We start from the raw sequence: 18,675 nt of genomic DNA on the forward strand, positions 1-18,675 counted from the left end.
ACAGAACCTCTATCAAGTTTCTGAATTGCTTTACCAAGGATTTTTAAAATGCTTTCTAAAGAATATATGTGTTTGTGTTGTGATTGCGCTTTGCAATAAGCTTAAGTATTATGCTCTTGAATTACTTTTGATGTTGTGTTGTGATTGCCTTTTGGTGCCTTCCTCTATAACAAATGTATCTTGATTCCACAAGGTTTCTGATACCTATGAGGGTTTTTTTTTTCCCCCAAAATGTGTAGTTTTCTTATCATCATTTGTTTTTATTGTTTTCTTTTACGGCTTATATACCCTGATTCCGGAGGTTCTTGATACCTATGAGAGGTCACTTCACCAAGAATAAAATGGCCTGAACATAATGAACCGATGCTGCATGGAAACTCCTCTTTTTCTTTGCCTTCCATCATCGTAATTCTCTTTCCATGTCTCGACCATCTTCCAAACCTACCGTTCACAAAAATCTCTGTGCTCCTTTTGGTTTTTGTTGTTTCATAGTCTCTACCTCACAACAAAGAGGAGTAGTTGTTAGCACCCAGTTTTTGCTTGGTCTGCCGCCTGAACCCCAATTTGTCCCAAATTCCCTTCCGATGCTCACAATATGCTTCTGGGTTATTTTGCAACAAATAAATAATAAATGAGGAATACTTTTCAAATTAGCCTATATGAAGCTAAACCTTGGTCCCACCATCTTTGATGCTGCTGGCAAGATGGCTATAGCTTATGTAGATTTGTTGGTCATGCAATCCCATCCATTTCTCAAGTCTCAACATAAGATTAACAAGTCCATCCTATCTATCAAGATTATGGGTCCAATTAGAGTTAGAACAATAACAAGTTTGTGTGCGGTTCTAGAGTGGAGTTCATATGAAAACTCCATCGAAAATGTGCACGGTTATAAATGAACAAATGTTGGGGGAGATAGATGCTAGGGGTAAAATTTACCACCTTTTTTTGTTGTTTTTTCAACCTATACGTGAACAATCAAGTCTCCTCTTCTCTGTTGTTTCTTCAATCGAGTTTGAAGAGAAAGGGATGGAATGGGCTATGCTTACTACCTTCATTTTGTTAATAAACGATCAGAGTTGAGTGAAGCATGCTCAGAATGAAGAGCGGGAGTTAAAACTGGGTAAAATGGTCGGAGTTGAGTGAAGCATCCTATCTTCTCTCGTTCCTTTAACCCAAATTGAAGAGAAAGGGGATTAGGGAAATAGGAAGGGAAAAGGGTAAAACGGTCCAAATCTTTTCATAAAGGTTAGTTTTGGCATTACAAAAATGTTTTAACCACACTTGATATCATGTAATGGTTTTTGATTGACGGTGAGTTAACGTTGGATGCTAGATTGTCGCACATTGAAAGTTCGGGTACTAGATTATCACATTTTAAAGTTTGGGTATTAAGGGCCTGTTCGATTGCTCTGAAGTCTGACATTTGAAAGTGCAATAATTACATTAAGAGGTATATTGGTATTAGTGAAATTTTCTTTCCTTTGAACTCTGAATGTAGAGAATGTTGTTATTAATTTTGAATTTTAAATAAGAATTATCAAATATACATTTTTACTACATATATGAGGGTTTTATTTGTTTTTTTGTGTGTGTTATTGGAAAACAAAAAGTTGTATAATTGCACTTTAAGAAATAGTAGAAAACATGTGCGTGCATTTGCACATGACGGTATCTATAAGACAAAACTATTTATAATTCATGGGCAGTTTTTGAACAATTATAAGTGGGTGGTTTCTGAACTGTTACAAGCATGGTTTTCAAAACCAGACCGGACCAGACTGTTTGACCGGAAAATTCAGGAACCGGTTAGGTGACCGGTTCCGTTTTTCTCAAAAATCGGATATTTGCAAAAAAATATTGATTTGGTCATCAAACCGCTAACTCGGGTGATTTTACCATTCGAACCGTTCAAAAGCTTTGACCATTTTTTATTTTTTTGTCAAAATGGAATGATCGTTTGGACCATTTGACCCAGGGGTCAAACCCCTGACCAATTCATTCTTTGGGTCGATTTTAAAAACCTTAGCTATAAATGGACAATTTTTAGAATGAGAGTAAATGACATATATGTTCTTTTTATGCCCGTTGTAGTCTACTTAGATAATGGATAGAAAATGTCCGATGAAAATTGTAAATAAAAAGGATTTATAGATAATATAAAAAGATGGATATGAGAAATTGAACACCAATTTCCTCTTGTTAAGAAGTAAGAGAAAACAAACATGCCCTAAATTGGCATTATGCCTAAACATCGTATCTATCTGGAATTTTCCCTTTATAGAAGTATGACTTATTTTTCATTCGAATGGGGGAACACGGTGGATCTCCTCTTTCGTTCGAAGAGAGGCGGAGCGGCAGCGACCAGAATCATTTTCCCTCTGGTTCCTCTCCGTTCTTCCATTCTCTCCACTTTTCCCTCTCTTCTCCCTTCCTCCTTCTCTTCTTCTTCTTCCGTCGAACCTTTCGAATCGCCATTTTCTACTGTTTGTCGCCCTTGATCTAGAGAACCAGCGACAGAGACTCAGTAGCGCAAAACTTTCACTAGCAGCAGCAGCTCAACCGTACCACCTCTTGTATTTCAAGCAGCATACCTCCGAGGCATCGCCATTTTCCCCAATCCCCTGGTTAGAATCCAAATGAAGTGAATGATCTGAGACTGAAACATACTGTGATCTCCTCTGTGTTCATCGTTCATGAAGTGAAACCGAACATAACAGCCTTCATTTGAGCTTAACCTACCTTTCTGCTCCATTAATCTCTCGATCAGCAACCGTTCAATTTCAGGCCAACATACGGCTCTGGTAAGGTTTCGTTCTCACCAGTACTTCCCCCTGTTAATTTTCGGGTCTCTTTCTTTTCTTTTTTATCTGACTGCCGGTTATTGGGGATGGCGGTGAAGTTCCACTGAGCCCTTCTCTGTGAGTTTTATCCGGTGCCATAGTGGACAATGCAACCTCTGTAACCGGGTTTTAGGGATGGTAACGTGATTGCTGCCTAAGGGTTTCCAATGGATTTAATTTAGTTATTATTTTTTTAATTTTGTGGTGTTGCTGATAATGATTCTATCTTTTTATTTTTGCTATTTTCATGTTGATTATTACCATTGCTGTGATTTGAGATCGATCTAAAGGTGATGTCCGCCATGCTCTGTTTATGGGTGATTGGTTTAGTGTTTTGTTTTAGTAAAAGTTTGTTTGATTCAAACTCTCGGGTCAGGGATAGATATTTTGATTTGTTATCTAACAAAATCGGGTTTGGGGAAGATAACTCCCCGGTCAATGAGAATTAGCTCAAGAATTAAAATAAATAAATAAAAGAGGAGAAGAAAATCAATAGACTTGTTCGGGCAGCATACCTCCGAGAACCCCCCATTTGCTAATGTTGTTCATTCATTCATTGCAATTAAATATCTTCTTAAAAGGCAACAAAAGTTATAAAATCATTATTTTTTTTATGTGAGGAATAAGAATTTCATATCCTAACATAAACTTGTTCGGTCTTGCCTTGAGGGGTGTGGTACAAAGGCGACTCTTAGAATCAAGAATGCAATATGTTTTACATCACATTAGCTATTTGAAGCAATGCAATTAAGGAAAAAAAGAGATTGTGGATTTTACATGCTTGAAAATGCTTTAAATGTTTACTTTTATTTTTAAATTTTCACTTGAATACGCTTTACATGTTATATTTAGGTATTTTAATTTTAGATAATAGGTTTTTTAAAACATTTATTTTTAAATTTAAGTTTATATTTTTTATTAACATTATGTTTAATACTTTTTGAGTATCCAATACCCTTGATTGAAGACGATAACTGTAGATTCTGTGTAGATTATAGAGCATTAAACAACATCACGATGAAGGACCGGTATCCAATACCCTTGATTGAAGAACTATTTGATGAGTTGGGTAAAGCTAAGTATTTTTTCGAAGTTAGATTTGCGGTCGGGCTACCATCAGATTCGACTTTCGAGTCCATCCAGAGGACATACACAACTGCATTCCAGACCTCAGATGGGCATTTTGAGTTCCTAGTAATGCCTTTTGGTTTGACTAATGCACCTTCCACATTCCAAAGGCTCATGAATGAGATCTTTAAGCCCTACCTGTGCCAATTTGTGCTTGTTTTCTTTGATGATATACTTGTTTATAGCCCGAGCTAGGCCACTCACCTGGAACACTTGCAGTGTACATTGGGCTTACTACGCCTCCATCAACTGTTTGCTAAACCATTAAAATGTTCCTTTGGACAGACCCAAATTAGCTACCTAGGGCACATAATCTCTAATGGGTAGGTGCACACTGGTCCAGAAAAGATAGCTTGCATTCTTATGTGGGCTAGGCCCACCTCCCCACGGGCCCTCATAGGGTTCCTAGGTCTCACCGGTTATTATCGCCGGTTCATCTAAGGGTATGGGATCCTTGCAGCACCCCTCACTCGATTGTTGAAGAAGCACTCCTTTGAGTGGGATCATAAGGCTGAAGAGGTTTTTCAGTTACTCAAGAAAGCGGTGATGACACCACCCACATTGGCACTTCTAGATTTCAACCTAGAATTCGCGGTGGAGGCTAATGCATTGGGTAAGGGAATAGCTACACTCCTAATGCAACAAGGTCGGCCCCTGGCCTTCTTTAGTAAGGCCCTTTCTCCTCAAGCTCAAACCAAATCAACTTACGAGAAGGAGCTCATGGTGATCACTCTAGCTGTTCAGAAACGGAGAGCATATCTCTTGGGCCGAAGGTTCATTGTTAGGAGGGACCACCGCAACATCAAACATCTGTTGGAGCAGCGAGTCTTGGGCCCTGACCAACAAAAGTGGGCCTATAAGTTGTTGGGGTTTGATTTCGTCTTTGAATATAAATTTGGGCCTTCAAATGTTGTGGCTGATGCCCTCTCCTGGGCAGATGACTTTCACGTGATAGGCGTGTTGCGACCCACTTACCCCCTACTGGACCAGTTAAGACAAGAGGCCCATGCCGACCCTCACTTGGCATAGATATAGGCCCTAACCCTCGACAGTTCCACACTTACTTTAGGGTATGCTATGAAAAATGGTATTCTCTTCTACAAAGGCCAAATGGTAGCATCTGATAGGTCCAAACATCATTAAGAATTGCTACGGATATTTCATGACTCGACCTAAGGGGGTCATTCAGGGGCTCTTTGCACCTATAAGCGTTTGGCAGCCCATTATCATTGGAAGGGCATGAAACGCTGGTACAGGAGTATGTCGCAAGATGTGCGACTTGCTAACAACAGAAATATAGCACGCAGACACCAGTCGGGTTGTTGTAGCCTCTGCCCATATTGAAGAAAGTTTGGGAAGAAGTTACCATGGGTTTCATAACCAAGCTTCCCACGTCTCAAGGGAAGTTGGTAGTGTTGGTGGTGGTAGACCGGTTAAGTATGCACACTTTATTGCACTCTCCTGACCCTACTCGACAGCCATAGTGGCCTGTGCCTACATACAGGAAGTGGCAAAACTCCACAGAACCCCCCACTCCATTTTGACCGATCGAGACCCACTCTTCATTAGTATCTTCCTACTTCACAGCTCAAGGGGTTCAATTGCTACACTCAACCAGTTATCACCCCTAGACGGATGGACAGTCAAAAGTGGTCAACTATTGCTTGGAAACATATCTAAGGTGTTTTGTGGGAGATATACCCAATAAGTGGGCCCAATGGTTACCATGGGCCTTGTATTGGTATAATACCACGTTCCAAATCTCAGCTAGAACTGCCCCTTTTAAGGTGCTTTACAGGTGTGACCCCCCATCCATCTTACCTTACGAACTAGATACGTTTCCGGTAGCAGAAGTTGTAGTTCACTTGAGGACAAGGGATAGCATACTCAAGACCCTCAAGTTCGATCTACAATAGGCTCAACAACGCATGAAGCTAGCTTATGATAAGAAGCATCAGGAGTTGGAATTATCTATTGGGGATTGGGTTTATTTGAGGATCCAACCATTCAAACAGGCATCTTTGGCTCGAAGGACGTCCCATAAGTTATCTCCACATTACTTCGGCCCATTTCAGGTGGTTGAACGAATTGGGGCTGTCGCCTACCGTTTAAACCTTCCTACAGAATGCAAGTTGCACCCCATCTTCCATGTTAGCCTTTTGAAGCCCTGTCTGCCTTCCATTGATGTTGCCAGCCCTATTCTCCCTCAGTTCATCGAGGCATGAGAGGTGGTGTTTGAACCTCAGTGGATTAAGGATCTCCAGTGGATAAAAAGTGGCAGCAAGACCCATAAAGAAGCTCTAGTAATATGGCATGGCTTGCCTCAAGAGGATGCCACTTGGGAAGACTATGACCGACTCCAGAGGCAGTTTCCCACCATTGACCTTGAGGACAAGGTCATTCTTGATAGGGGAGGGAATGTTAGGTCCATGTCACATACCCACTAATGGGCCATTAGTGGGCCCACTTATTGAATGTGGTTTAAATTAGAAGAATTTAAGTAGTGGGTGTTTTTTCTGTTAGTTGTTGGGCTATGCAAGTAGTGGAGAGCCATGTGGCCCAGCTGTGAAATTTGTTAGTAACTTGTTCCTTATTTTTGGGGTCAGTAAGTAGTGGGAGAGTGTCATGGTTAGTCATGTAAGGTAATGGGTTATGGGTAGTTGTATGAGTCTGTTAGAGGAGTCTGTATTAATACTTCCTTTGCTCTTTGAAAGCTTATCAATTGAAGAATTTTTATCTAGAACCGTTTGGTTTTTATTGGAGGTCTCTTGTCTCCCTCGAAGCAGACGAAACTCACGTTATGTCCCTAACTGGGTTTGTAACAATTGGTATCAGAGCCAAGCATGGATCCCGGTTTTGAGCATAAGCTTTCTCAACTACATTCAAAGGTTCAATTGTTGGTTGCTGGCCAAGAGAAAATGATGGAATGTTTCAGACAGATGTCTGATTCCCTCATGGCTCGTTTTGATTAGTTGGAAGCTGTCTTCGGCAAAGAAGAAGAAACCATTGTGGAGGTCACTTCTTTCTCCTCTGATTTTCGGAAAAGTACTCCAGGCTCCAAGTCTACTCGTCATCCTCGTGACTCCTTAGTCATTCGTTCATCAACCCTGATTCAGAATTTTCATAGTGTTCCATCTCGATCTTTACCATCTGCATCGCTTCGTTGGCATCAGAAACCTAACTCTAACACTACTTTGTCATTTCAAATGGTACCTATTGATCCTCATTCTTTCACCTTTTCCACCATGAGTCACATGTTCGAAGGCCTGTCAGTAAGATTAGACCACTTAAAGGAGAAGTGTGAAGTCACACATCATTGCTGTAGTAGTGAACAGTTTGTTTCTGCCATGGCAACTAAAGGAGATGCTACTACAGTGATTACCAACAATCAGTGGAGCTCAAGACCAGAATGTTCACCTCCCCTCTCTCTCTTCTTATCTGAAGAAATCTCCTACGGGAGCAGTAATTCCATAAGCATTAAGCTCTGTGAGTTGAAGAATACTGCTTTGGTTTCAGCTCAGTCCTATAAAGGAACCAACCCTTACGAAGCCACAATCGGGTTTGACATCACCTCTCATTACCACATGAACCGACATTGATCTACAACGAGAGCTTATCAAATTTTTGAATGCCAACATCATCGCCGGAGACAAAAATGAACATAGAGTTGGCGTGATCATCTCCAAAACTTTCGAAACAGGGAAGGGAATGAAGTTTGTAGAAGCTGCAAGGGACAGGAACTTAGTTCTGCACTATCAAGCTAAGATGATGGAGGAAGGGAGCATTCCCTGGGACTCACCTTGGACAATGGGAAACGGTTCAATCTCCATTCATTTGTACACCGGTTTCCTCCATGACACCATTGACTTTGTGTTTGATGGCATCGCAGAGAGTGAGAAACAGGTATTCACTTTTGATGATTTCCATTTGTCTCTGGTAGTTAAATATGATCTCAAGCACGTTAACCACAACGACGATGCTAGAAAGAATAAAGCTGCAATCACCACCTATTCTAGTTCTGCCCTTGTAGTTCCTACAACCAATTCTAGGCCTGCTGGTTCTGGCAACCTAGATGAAAAAGACGTGGTCCATGCCATTGTCAAGGCTGGTCAAGCAGTACAGTGTGGTCTTTCAGCTGCATCATCCCCTATTTGTCCACTTCTGGCAATATGTTTTTCCATGGATGTTAATATTATGAACTCTCAATGCACCAGGTGGCTCACGAAAGAGTATGTTGGAAAAAAAACAATTACAAGGAAGTTGATTGGAGAAGGAATCCAAGAAAGTCTGGTTGCTCATGTCCCTCCTTGGACTCTCGTTGGTGATACTTCACGAGAGGTGAAGTTTCCTTGCACACTGGAGCAGCTACAAGTGCCACCCCGACATAGTCCAAAGACTTCTGTGTTGCTTGAGTTGTATGACCGATCACCACTCTGTCAAAACTGGAATTCTTCCTTCCAAAAGATTGGGCTGAAATTCATGTCCCCACCATCAGACTAGGCACCCATGTCGCTAACATCTCATCACTCAGACTTTTGGATTCCTACGTGGTCAATTATGTGGTCACATCTATGCACCGGTTAAAGATTGGAGGAGCAAAGGCATCTTTTGTGGTAAGCTCAAGGCAACCAATGTGGCTCCAACTAGCTTTCAAGAGTTCAGTCAGGTAATTGAGGCGTTCCCGGATGGCGAAGTATTTGAGCCTCATAATGCGTTTTTAGATTTCAGTCAAGATATTCCAAGATTCTATACCACCATGCATCTCAATAACAGGATTTTTAAGTCTCATAATATTATTCATCCTACAAGTGTGATTCAATGTCTTAATCCTGTGGGCAAACATGCTGGGTTTCTCAGTGGTGAGAAGGCTTCTGTTGTGGAGTTTTGTAATATGAATGGTCACAAGAGCAGAAAGACAACAATGATCATGATTGATGACCTAAGAAGATCAGAACCTTTGGAGGTTTTCCCCTCCTTCCACTGGATCGCTTACTTGCAGATACTATGGCGAAATCACATTGGGAGAAGATTGGTGATTTAGCAGATCAGTTAAAGTCAAAACGATGGGGAATTCTGAAGTCCAAATCAAAGAATTTACTCGATCCTGGTGGGTGGAAGAAAATGATGGGGTGATAGCCAGCTTCGTCAACACGTCTCCATTATTCCATCATGCTCTGCATAGTTCTACTTGGACAAACCAGCTTAAGATTGTTCCATTACAGAGGGCAACAACGTTGCCTAGCAAATGCTGCTTGAGGTCAATTGAGAACACTGAAACAGAAGCAAAGACATCCAAACCTCCACTTCATAATATTTCTACATACGACGGCGGGGGAACTTGCACCGACATTCTTAACAGTGATTATGCTATTGCTCTTCTTCCATTATTTGCTGAGATAACAATAGAATCAAGCTCTTGGTTTCTTGTTCTCGAAAGGCATCTACAATCCCTATATGGAGCTTTCTGGAACGTTTTGGAGTTTTCGCCTACACTCCATAATGGGAAGTTTGAACAGCTTCACTGTACCAAAGCCTATGAGATGATCCGGAACTGCCTAGCTCTTATACTAGGAAACCAAGTAGAGGACTCTAGCACGACTGCTGGGATACATAAGGGATCTACAAGCATGGATCGAGGACCCCAGCTGAAGTTATTTACAAAAAAAGCTGATTGGATTCAACCACAACCATGGGAAGAATATGGAGGAGTTACATGCCTTATGAGGCTATGTTTGTTTCGTTGAAGCTTGGAAATTAGAAGAATTAAGTAGAGGGTGTTTTTTTCTGTTAGTTGTTGGGCTATGCAAATAGTGGAGAGCCACGTGGCCCAGCTGTGAAATTTGTTAGTAACTTGTTCCTTATTTTTGGGGTCAGTTAGTAGTGGGAGAGTGTCATGGTTAGTCACGTAAGGTAATGGGTTATGGGTAGTTGTACGAGTCTGTATTTATACTTCTTTTGCTGTTTGAAAGCTTATCAATTGAAGAACTTTTACCTAGAACCGTTAGGATTTTATTTGACGTCTCTTGTCTCCCTCGAAGCAGACGAAACTCACGTTACGTCCCTAATTGGGTTCGTAACAGTCCGACATAGAAGGAAGCCCAGACAACATGGCCTAGGCCCATCATGCTCAAGCCCCAACTCAGAGCATTCCGTGGATCATGTGCACGACACCACCTTTGAGGTTTGTCTACACATGTCGTCCACGTCATGAGGGCTGATCAGAGTTTGTTAGAGGTTGTTGTCCTCTTTCCATGCATTATAAATATCTGTAATAAGTTGCATAAGGGAACATATGGAAAAACCCTATTAACATCTTCTCTACCTCTCTTCTCTTCCTTTTCTCCTCTCTATTTTTCTCTCTCTTCCCTTCCCTCTCATCCATTTTAGGAGGGTGAGATCCTTCGAACCAGCTCCATCATCATCGGGTTCCGAAGGTGATAGATCCATTAGGATCCCATCCAACCTTGGCCTAGCCCTTCATGGTACTCCACTATGGCATCCTTGATAGAATTTTCATCATCCAACATTTGGCCATTCGCTTACAGTTTGAGAATAGAGTTCTCCCTTCTCCTGGCATTAGCAACCTTACAAAAATTTTTTTTGACGAGTAATAAAGTATTTTATTAAGATTAATAAAGGTGAATTGACAAGTGAAAACTTAAAGAGTCCTTTCTCTTTGATGCCATTTGATCTCCTCTTGATAGGCCAACTTATAAGAAGTTGCTTAGCTCCCAATCTATCCATTTAAGAAAATAATATTCTTCGACCATGTGTGGGCCTATTTTCTTTGAAATCACAATGAAAGAAAAAGCTCATGTCAGAGTGCTTCATGAATTTTGTTTTTTATTTTTTTATTTTTTTAAATTCCAACTTACTACCATGAATCTTCTTTAATTCATATATTGATCTTAATAGATCAAGCTCATGAAGCTTCACCACGGGTTTACCACCATCCCAAACCCCTGGTCTTCTCTTTTCTATTTCCTTTCCTCTCTCATTCATTGTCATTCAGTCACAAAGATGGTCAATCTCAACCCAAAGCATCTACCTCGACTAAAGAATGTCCTAGTCTGTGTAGATCTTGCCTTCATTCAACTCTGGCAAGCCTTCATCTAATTCCTTGACAATCCAACTCAAAGGCATGGGTCCAACAGCCACTAGTGTCTAGGGGTGATCAAATGGGTAGGTTCTACCCGGAACCGAATGGAACCAACCCTACTCAATCTGTTACAGGGTAGGTTCTGATTCCAAATTCTTGGAACCAACCTCCACCTAGGCTGGTTCCAGGGTCTAGGGGTTTACCCTACCCAAACTGACCCAATGAACCAGCCTTGGTTTAACTGACCTGTTAGAGAACCAAACTTGCCTTGAAATAAAGCCCAAAATATTTTTTGGGATGAGAAGATTTGAACCCAAGCGTTCATGGTTACAAAGGAAATATTTTTTGAATGTGTACAATAAGTAATTTATTTATTTTGATAATTATAAATGATTTTATTAAACAAGAGAAATAAGATTTTACAAGACCCCTTGGAGAGGCACAAGATGCAGCCTCCCCTAAGCATTACAAGAGATCAGAAATAAAATTACAATACTGCCCAGAATAAATGGTCCTTAGTAGACCCCTGTTTAGCAAGATGATCAGCCAAGGCATTTGCCTCCCTACCCACTCACTGATATCTACATGTTATGTGCCTTGTTAAACATTTAACTTTTTTGATGAGATCCCTATAACTCCAAACAACTGAGTTTGGATTTGATAGTCAACCCACAATCACCTTAGAGTCGCCTTCAATCAATAGGTTCTCCAATCCTAGTTGATTAGCAATCTAAATTCCTTGTACTTATCTCAGCTCTTGTAGAGTCCCCTATCCCTATTGGGCTTGAGAATAAGGATATGATGTTGCCATTCTCATTCCTCAATACTCCTCCAGTGCTAGGCGGTCCTGGATTACCCTGGTTGCTTTCATTAAAATTTAGTTCAAAAAATCATTCTGGGCGAGTTACCCAAATTCTAGTGGCTCTTGTTTTTCTAACCGAAGAGTGTGCAACTGTGGCCCAGTTCCTTCAGATGTCATCAAATGAAAAAGAGAAAGAGGCCAAGGATTTCAGCCAATGGATAGCCCTGGTTAAGATACATTCCTTCACTTCTACAAATGACCTCTCTTTATCTTGGAAAATTATAGTGTTTCTTTGTTTCCAAATTGTCCATTGGGTGGCTGCTCTGAAACATCTCAACATACACCCTCTTTTTGTTAGGCAAGCAAAGGTAATTGGTGAGATTAATGATTTTACCTCTGTTGGTTGATTCCACCTACATCCAAACAAAACAAACATCCGGTCACAAAGAGCTATAGCAAAGGAACAAGAAACTAGTAAGTGGTAACAATCCTCACTATGAGAATTGCACAATACACACCAGTTTGGGGATAAACAAATAAAAGGCTTTTTCCTTTGTAAGTTCTCCAAAGTATTAATCTTACCAATGTACACTTCCCAGCAGAAAACAACAATTTTGGGGGGTACAGGTTTTGTCCAAACTTCTTTCACTGGAAAAGGCTCAAAAGGAGTATTCAAACACAGGGATTTGAAGAAGGATGCACAAATGAAAGAATCTTTTGGGATAGGAGTCCACACCCTTATATCAGGTGAAGAGGGACCCAAGCAAACACTCTCTAGAATGGATAGAAGTTCAGTAACACAAGCAAGCTCCTCCTCCCTTAAGCCCCTATGAAAAGAAAAGTCCCAATTCCAGGATAAAGGTAAAACTAGAGGGGGAAACGATAGAGATAACCTTCTTTTTATAAAGGGAAAGGGCATACAAAGAAGGAAATAGGTCTGTTAGAGGTTGATTACCCATCCAAGTTTCTTCCCAAAAAAGAACCAAATTTCTGGAGCAAGTATCATACCTTACAAATTGACGGAAGTTGGGGAGGACGCCATGTATTGCCTTCCATGGAATTGTTTGGGTAGCCCGATGAGATACCCCTGCATCCCAACCAAAGATAGAACAACCATGAATGCCAAGCACCATCCTGTGCCATGAACTTTCTCTTTCCATAGGCCATTTCCATAGCCACTTTCCCAATAATGCTTCATTTTTTGAATGTGTACAATTTATTGAATGTGTACAATAAGTAGCGAAGATTTTTTTTTTTTTTTTTTTTTTTTTTTTTTTTTTTTTTTTACAATAAGTAGTGAAGATTTGAACCCCAGAATATTTTTTGAATGTGTACAATTTATAGTGTAAAAGGTAATATTTACAAAATTTAAATTTAATATAAGTTTGAAACTATAGATTATATTTATTAAATTCAAGTTTTTAAAGAACATGTTTTTCTTTTGTGAAGGGGGAGAGTAAAGAAAGTACAGGTTCCATGGGTAGACCCTAGAACTGACCCTGGAACCACCAAGGCTAGAATCGGCCTTGGAACCGACCTTCACAGGGTAGGTTCCGGTTCCAAAAACCTGGAACCGACCTTCACAGGGTAGTTCCCAGTTCCAAAAATCTGGAACCGACCCCTATAGGGTAGGTTCCGGGTTCTGCCACGGAACCGTACCGAACTGGCCCATTCTCACCCCTACTAGTGTCCACTTGCTCTTTCTAGGAAGAAATATTGGGTGACTGGTCCAATTTACAGGCTGATATCCACTTATAGCTTGTTGAAGCACTTAAGCTCGTGCATAGAGATGGGGACAGATGATGAGACGTGTTAGGGTCTGAGGAATTAAAACGAGAAAAAAAGCATTTCAAACAAGCAGACAGAGTTGGTTATCTTTATGCTTGATGGATGGATCATAATAATAATGCTTTAGAATCACTTCTATTATGAATAGAACTGTAGACAGTTTTAAGTTGTTGAGCTGCAAGTGTATAATGTGCAGCAGAACATCATGTTGACTGGAGTTCAAAAGCCCCTCATTGAATCAAAATTCTAAGAGCATCTATACATGAAAGAGAGCCTGTGAGGACCAGAGAACCTCATAGGTAGGGGTTTCTGATTTTCTCCTCTTAAATCATTGAGAAAATGTATCAAGAGAAAACTGATGGAAGGCTTTTATATTTGATCTTTTCATGGTTGTTTTGTCAACCATGTGAATATTGGGTCAAGTTCTGGTTCCATGTAATAGATTTATCAAAGGTTTTGGTAGATTTACTAACTTTCGTATTCATCAAGTAAAAAAAAGATTTACTAACTTTCGTGGATGATTTGCAGGTTAGCAAGGCTAAAATATGGCTTTAGTTGATGTTATCAGGTCTTGTTTGGATTCCATTCATCAAGTAAGATTTTTTTTTCCTGAAATCGGAGGGCTTGTGAATTTATTTAAAGGATCAATTCTTTATTATTTGTTGGACATGGTATTGTTTCTTTTGTTTCACTTCTCAAAATAAGTGAATAATTTAAATGCCTTAGATTTAATAGATTTTTTTCAAGTGAATTACTTGGTTACTAGTTACTTTGGTGTTCCATGAATGCTTTACCTTGGCTTTGACTATTTCAGTTGTTATTTTGTGTCTAAGGTATCTTTCCTTTTGATCTTGATTAGATATCAGAGCACATTGAAGATGCCATTCTATATCTTGATGCTGGTTGTGTGGAGGCCTTCCAATTTCTTGGGGCATTCCCACTGTTACTGGAACTAGGTGTCCGTGCTGTTTGCAGCTTGGAGGGAATGTCTTCCCTTGACATTGTAAGTATAAGTCCATGCGATGGATTTTTCAGGTTTTATTTAATGATTTCTCCTATCTGTCGCTTGTTATTGAGTTCAAATTTGAAATCTTGGGTCAGTTTGAAATAAAATGTTAGTTATAATTTATAAACTAAACTCGACTTAGCCTTAATCCTAACTATTTTGGGTTGAGTGCATAAATCCTCTCTTGCCTTTCTGCTCTATCAAGAACCATGCTTTTTGTTAATTGTTGACTCCTTATAACTTCTTACCACATCAGCCCACATTTTCTTTAGTCAGCCCTTAATATTTTGGAGCTTTATACTTGCACCAAGTTACTCCTCACTGGTGTTTGACTTAAAGGTTTAAAATGTTGATGTCCATGGAAATGTTGGTCGTCCAAATATAAGAAACATGGCGGAAATGTCGGAAATATTGTATGGAAATATTGTAAAAATTATATGGTGCTGGTGGGGTGGTTGCAGAACCCCGAGGAAACTATATGGTGCTACAGAAATGAAGTAAAAAATTTAAGTGGCTGACAAGGAATATGCCTGCTAGGTACACAATAGGTGGGGAGATCAGCAAATGCTTTGGCTGATAGCTTAGCTAAGCAAGGGGCAAATAGGGAAGTCTTGTTTTGGGCTCAGCTGTAATGTTTGTCTTTTCCTTTTAAGTTTCTTTGTAATCAGTTGAGAGAGGCTGCAGCTCGCTCCTCTCCACGGGCTGTTGTACGAGGCTGCAGCTCGCTCCCTTTTACATTATTATCTTGTTCCAAATCACTAAACAAAGCTAAGAAACTAAGGTTATAGACAAAAAAAAACATGTAGAAGTTGCCCTGTAAACCTTAAGATTTAGAGCTTCATGATAGAATGAGTTAAAGCAGAACTTAAACTCACAGAAAATGTAAATGGTTGTAATAGATCAACCAAATAATCTATTACACAAAGAAAAACTAATATTTAACTTCATGCTCGAAATGAATATTATCTTGCTCAAAATGGTAATCATGTAAGTTAGGTGTAACATTGTTAGTCCACATATCTACAATATTATCACCAAGTTATGTTATTCACAATCTCTTACACTCCATATAGTTTTGGTAGTGTTCACCAAGGTATATGTCGATTTTGGTAAAATTTCGTGTTGCTAATGGAAATGGAAATATGTCATGGAAATATTAGGGAAATTGGGGACATTTTAAACCATTAATTGACTTCCCTCCTATTTTGTCATCTACATGGTTTAAAATGTCCATAAATTTCCTAATATTTCCACAACATATTTCCATATCTATGGTGATTGACATGAAATTTTACTGGAATTGACAGCACCAACACTATGTGGACTACAAGAAATAATATTATAACATAAGTTGGTAATATTGTAAATAATGTGGAGTAGCAATGTTATTGCCTTCCTAATGGACTTGATTGTCACTTTGAGCTAGCTTGATATTCTTTTCATGAAGTTAAATATTAATTTTTGTTTGTGTAATAAATTATTTGGTTGGTCTATTTGCTTGAACTCATTCATTCCATCATGTTGTTTTGACTCTTGAGGTTTATAAGACAACTTAACAATGTATTATTTTGTCTACAACCATAGTTTCTTATCTTTGTTTAATATTTGGAACAAGAAAATAATTTAAAAAGAAATGCCTATGCTTCTTTACCATTTCATAAGACATCATTCTATATTTTTGCATATTTTACAAATTTCCCTCCATGTCTATAATTTTTACAATATTTCCGACATTTCTGACATGTTTCCTCTATTTATATTACCAACATTTCCACAGACACCTACATTTTAAACCTTGGTCATCTATTGGACCTACTCCTCTATCCTCTTGAATGAACCGAGCTATTACATTACTCAATCATTGCAACAGGAAGAGATGGATTGCTTCGTATAAATGGCATGGTGGAAGAAAGAGCTGAAGCTGGAGAAGAAGAGATTTCTACTGGAGGAATCAAGAAGTAGAGGAGCTACAGCCCTGAAAATCAGAGAGGACAGCAGGGCAGCAGTTTTATTGGGATTGGAAGCAGCAGGTTAGCTCAAGGGATTCATGGATAGAGCAATGCTTACAGTGAAAACTCAGGGATGGAGGAACAAACTGTGAGAGAAGGAAAGAAGTTTGAAGCTGAAAAGAAGTAACAAAAATGGCTGGTTCATCACACTTACAGAAAGCGTTGGAGGAGGAAGGAAACAGTTGAATGCATTCCAGAAGGTAAGGAGAAACATGGTTGGATGCTGATGCCTAAAATGTTAGAATATTTTCTGGTAAGACAAATGGAACCAAAGATACCAGAATGCCCTGAGAGCAATTCCAAGGAAGAACAAATAAAAGCATGAGAGGAAAAGTTTAGTGAGAGGAAAGAAGATGTTCTGATTGTCTCCACTTTAGCGGCACCTAAAATGATCTCGAGAGGCAAGACAACCGATTGGGGAAAGAAGAAGCTAGTCTCAATAAAGCAGAGAATAACTGACTGGAATGAAGTCCTGGAGATAATTATGGAGAAGCTTCATTTAAAGGAAAGACCGAAGCTTTTCCCCTTTGATGAAAGAAAGGCAGTTCTGGATTTGGTGGAAATCCAAGCTGAAATTGTGAACCTTGAATCAAAACTAGGCCTGATTGCTCTAGAGAACTGGACACCCTCATGTAATGAAAAGGAGTTTCCAGAAAGAGCGATAACTGTCAAGATCTTAGGGCTGCCATTCAACCTGTGGCAGGAAAACATCTTCAAAAAAATTGCAGGGATTTGGGTAGGAGTACTGGAGGCCTATTACTTGCAGGACCTTCATGTAACAATGATGAAGATTTTTGGAACCCACTAGAGCGTATACCATGCTCAATTGACTTCATAGGTGAGAGGTGGAGAAGAGTTTGGTTGGCTTCGATAGCCGAAGCCAATGGTGACCTGGCTAGTAGAGTACCACTTGGAAATCTTTGGTTGGAGCAAGGAATGCTTGGGATGGAGGAGAATATTTTGGAAAATGAAAAGGCGGAACCAAATGGATCAGTGGACTGATTTTCATATAAGGAAAGTTTTTTGAATAATGTTGAATCTCATCCAATGGTGCCTAAGGGCTCTTACGTGGAGATCTAAAAATCTATTCCCTCTTTGAGTGGTCAAAATTCAATTGAAAAAAGGAAGTTGAAAGGCTTGGTTGAAAATTCTACTGAACTAGATTGGGCTAACTTTGGAGCCAGTTTGGTTTCAAAAGAGTTATGTGACTCTTTAAAAATGATGCGGACCTTTTATAACAAATCATTGGGGGGATGATTATCCCCATCTATCATCATCCCCTTCAACTCTCTCTAGTCCAAGGAGGCTCTTGGTGAAGAAAAAACCCGAAGGAAAGAAGGAAAAAATCCGGACGTTCTACAACCATTGTTGATAGCTAAGAAGGGTTTGAAAGGGAAAACTAAGGACTTGGTATGGGTATGGTGCCAAGTGGATAACTCTACTACCCTAGAGAAGCCCAATTCGTGCCACAACAGAGAACATCCAAACGAATCAGAGTCAGAGGAAGAAATGGAGTGGGAGGACCTCAGAGTTTTGGAAGACGAAGATGTGGAACAACCTTCGAGCATTGGTAGCATCTTTACTACAAAAGGATGCAAACATTTGGAATTTGAACAGATGGGTACTGGGCTTCTATTTGAAGAAACTATGGCTATGAAAATTCTTGAGTTGAAGGAAGGGGAGGTGGACGAATGTACCATGAATTTTGGCGAGAACTTAGACGAACTAAATGGAGAAGGGACCATAGAAACAAATCAAGCAGAAGCACATGGCCTCTGTATTTGGGGTGGCGATGTTCAATACAAGTCAAACCCAACTACATGTGAGGAATAGATCAATTTGGATGTACAAGATAATCTTGGAAAGGAACATAACGCACCAGTGTGTCTCTGGGAAAGATTTTGTCGCCTAGATATAGTGAGTTTCTTCTCTTACAATTGCCCCTTTGTCTTGTTATTATACTAACCCAGTTTCCCCCACTTTTTGCTTGCTTTGCAGAT

General features: G+C 39.8%; 1 protein-coding gene across 2 annotated transcripts in view; it reads left to right on the plus strand.

Annotated features, from left to right (window-relative positions):
* The first annotated feature begins 2,183 nt into the window (after positions 1–2,183).
* The window catches only part of LOC148843781 (vesicle docking protein), a 39,550-nt gene continuing 23,058 nt past the window's right edge, over positions 2,184–18,675 (plus strand). The window contains exons 1-3 of one of the 2 annotated variants that reach the window (XM_088958744.1): positions 2,184–2,804; positions 14,189–14,253; positions 14,520–14,663. In XM_088958744.1, the coding sequence (XP_088814870.1) occupies positions 14,206–14,253; positions 14,520–14,663 (192 nt within the window). In that variant the 5' untranslated portion in view covers positions 2,184–2,804; positions 14,189–14,205. Of the gene's footprint in view, positions 2,805–14,188; positions 14,254–14,519; positions 14,664–16,536; positions 18,593–18,675 lie in introns of those variants that run through there. The other variant, XM_088958745.1, reaches the window with a different exon arrangement.

Source organism: Nelumbo lutea, chromosome 8 (assembly GCF_056320005.1).
Source record: "Nelumbo lutea isolate HS-2025 chromosome 8, American lotus-T2T, whole genome shotgun sequence".
Lineage (NCBI taxonomy): Eukaryota > Viridiplantae > Streptophyta > Magnoliopsida > Proteales > Nelumbonaceae > Nelumbo > Nelumbo lutea.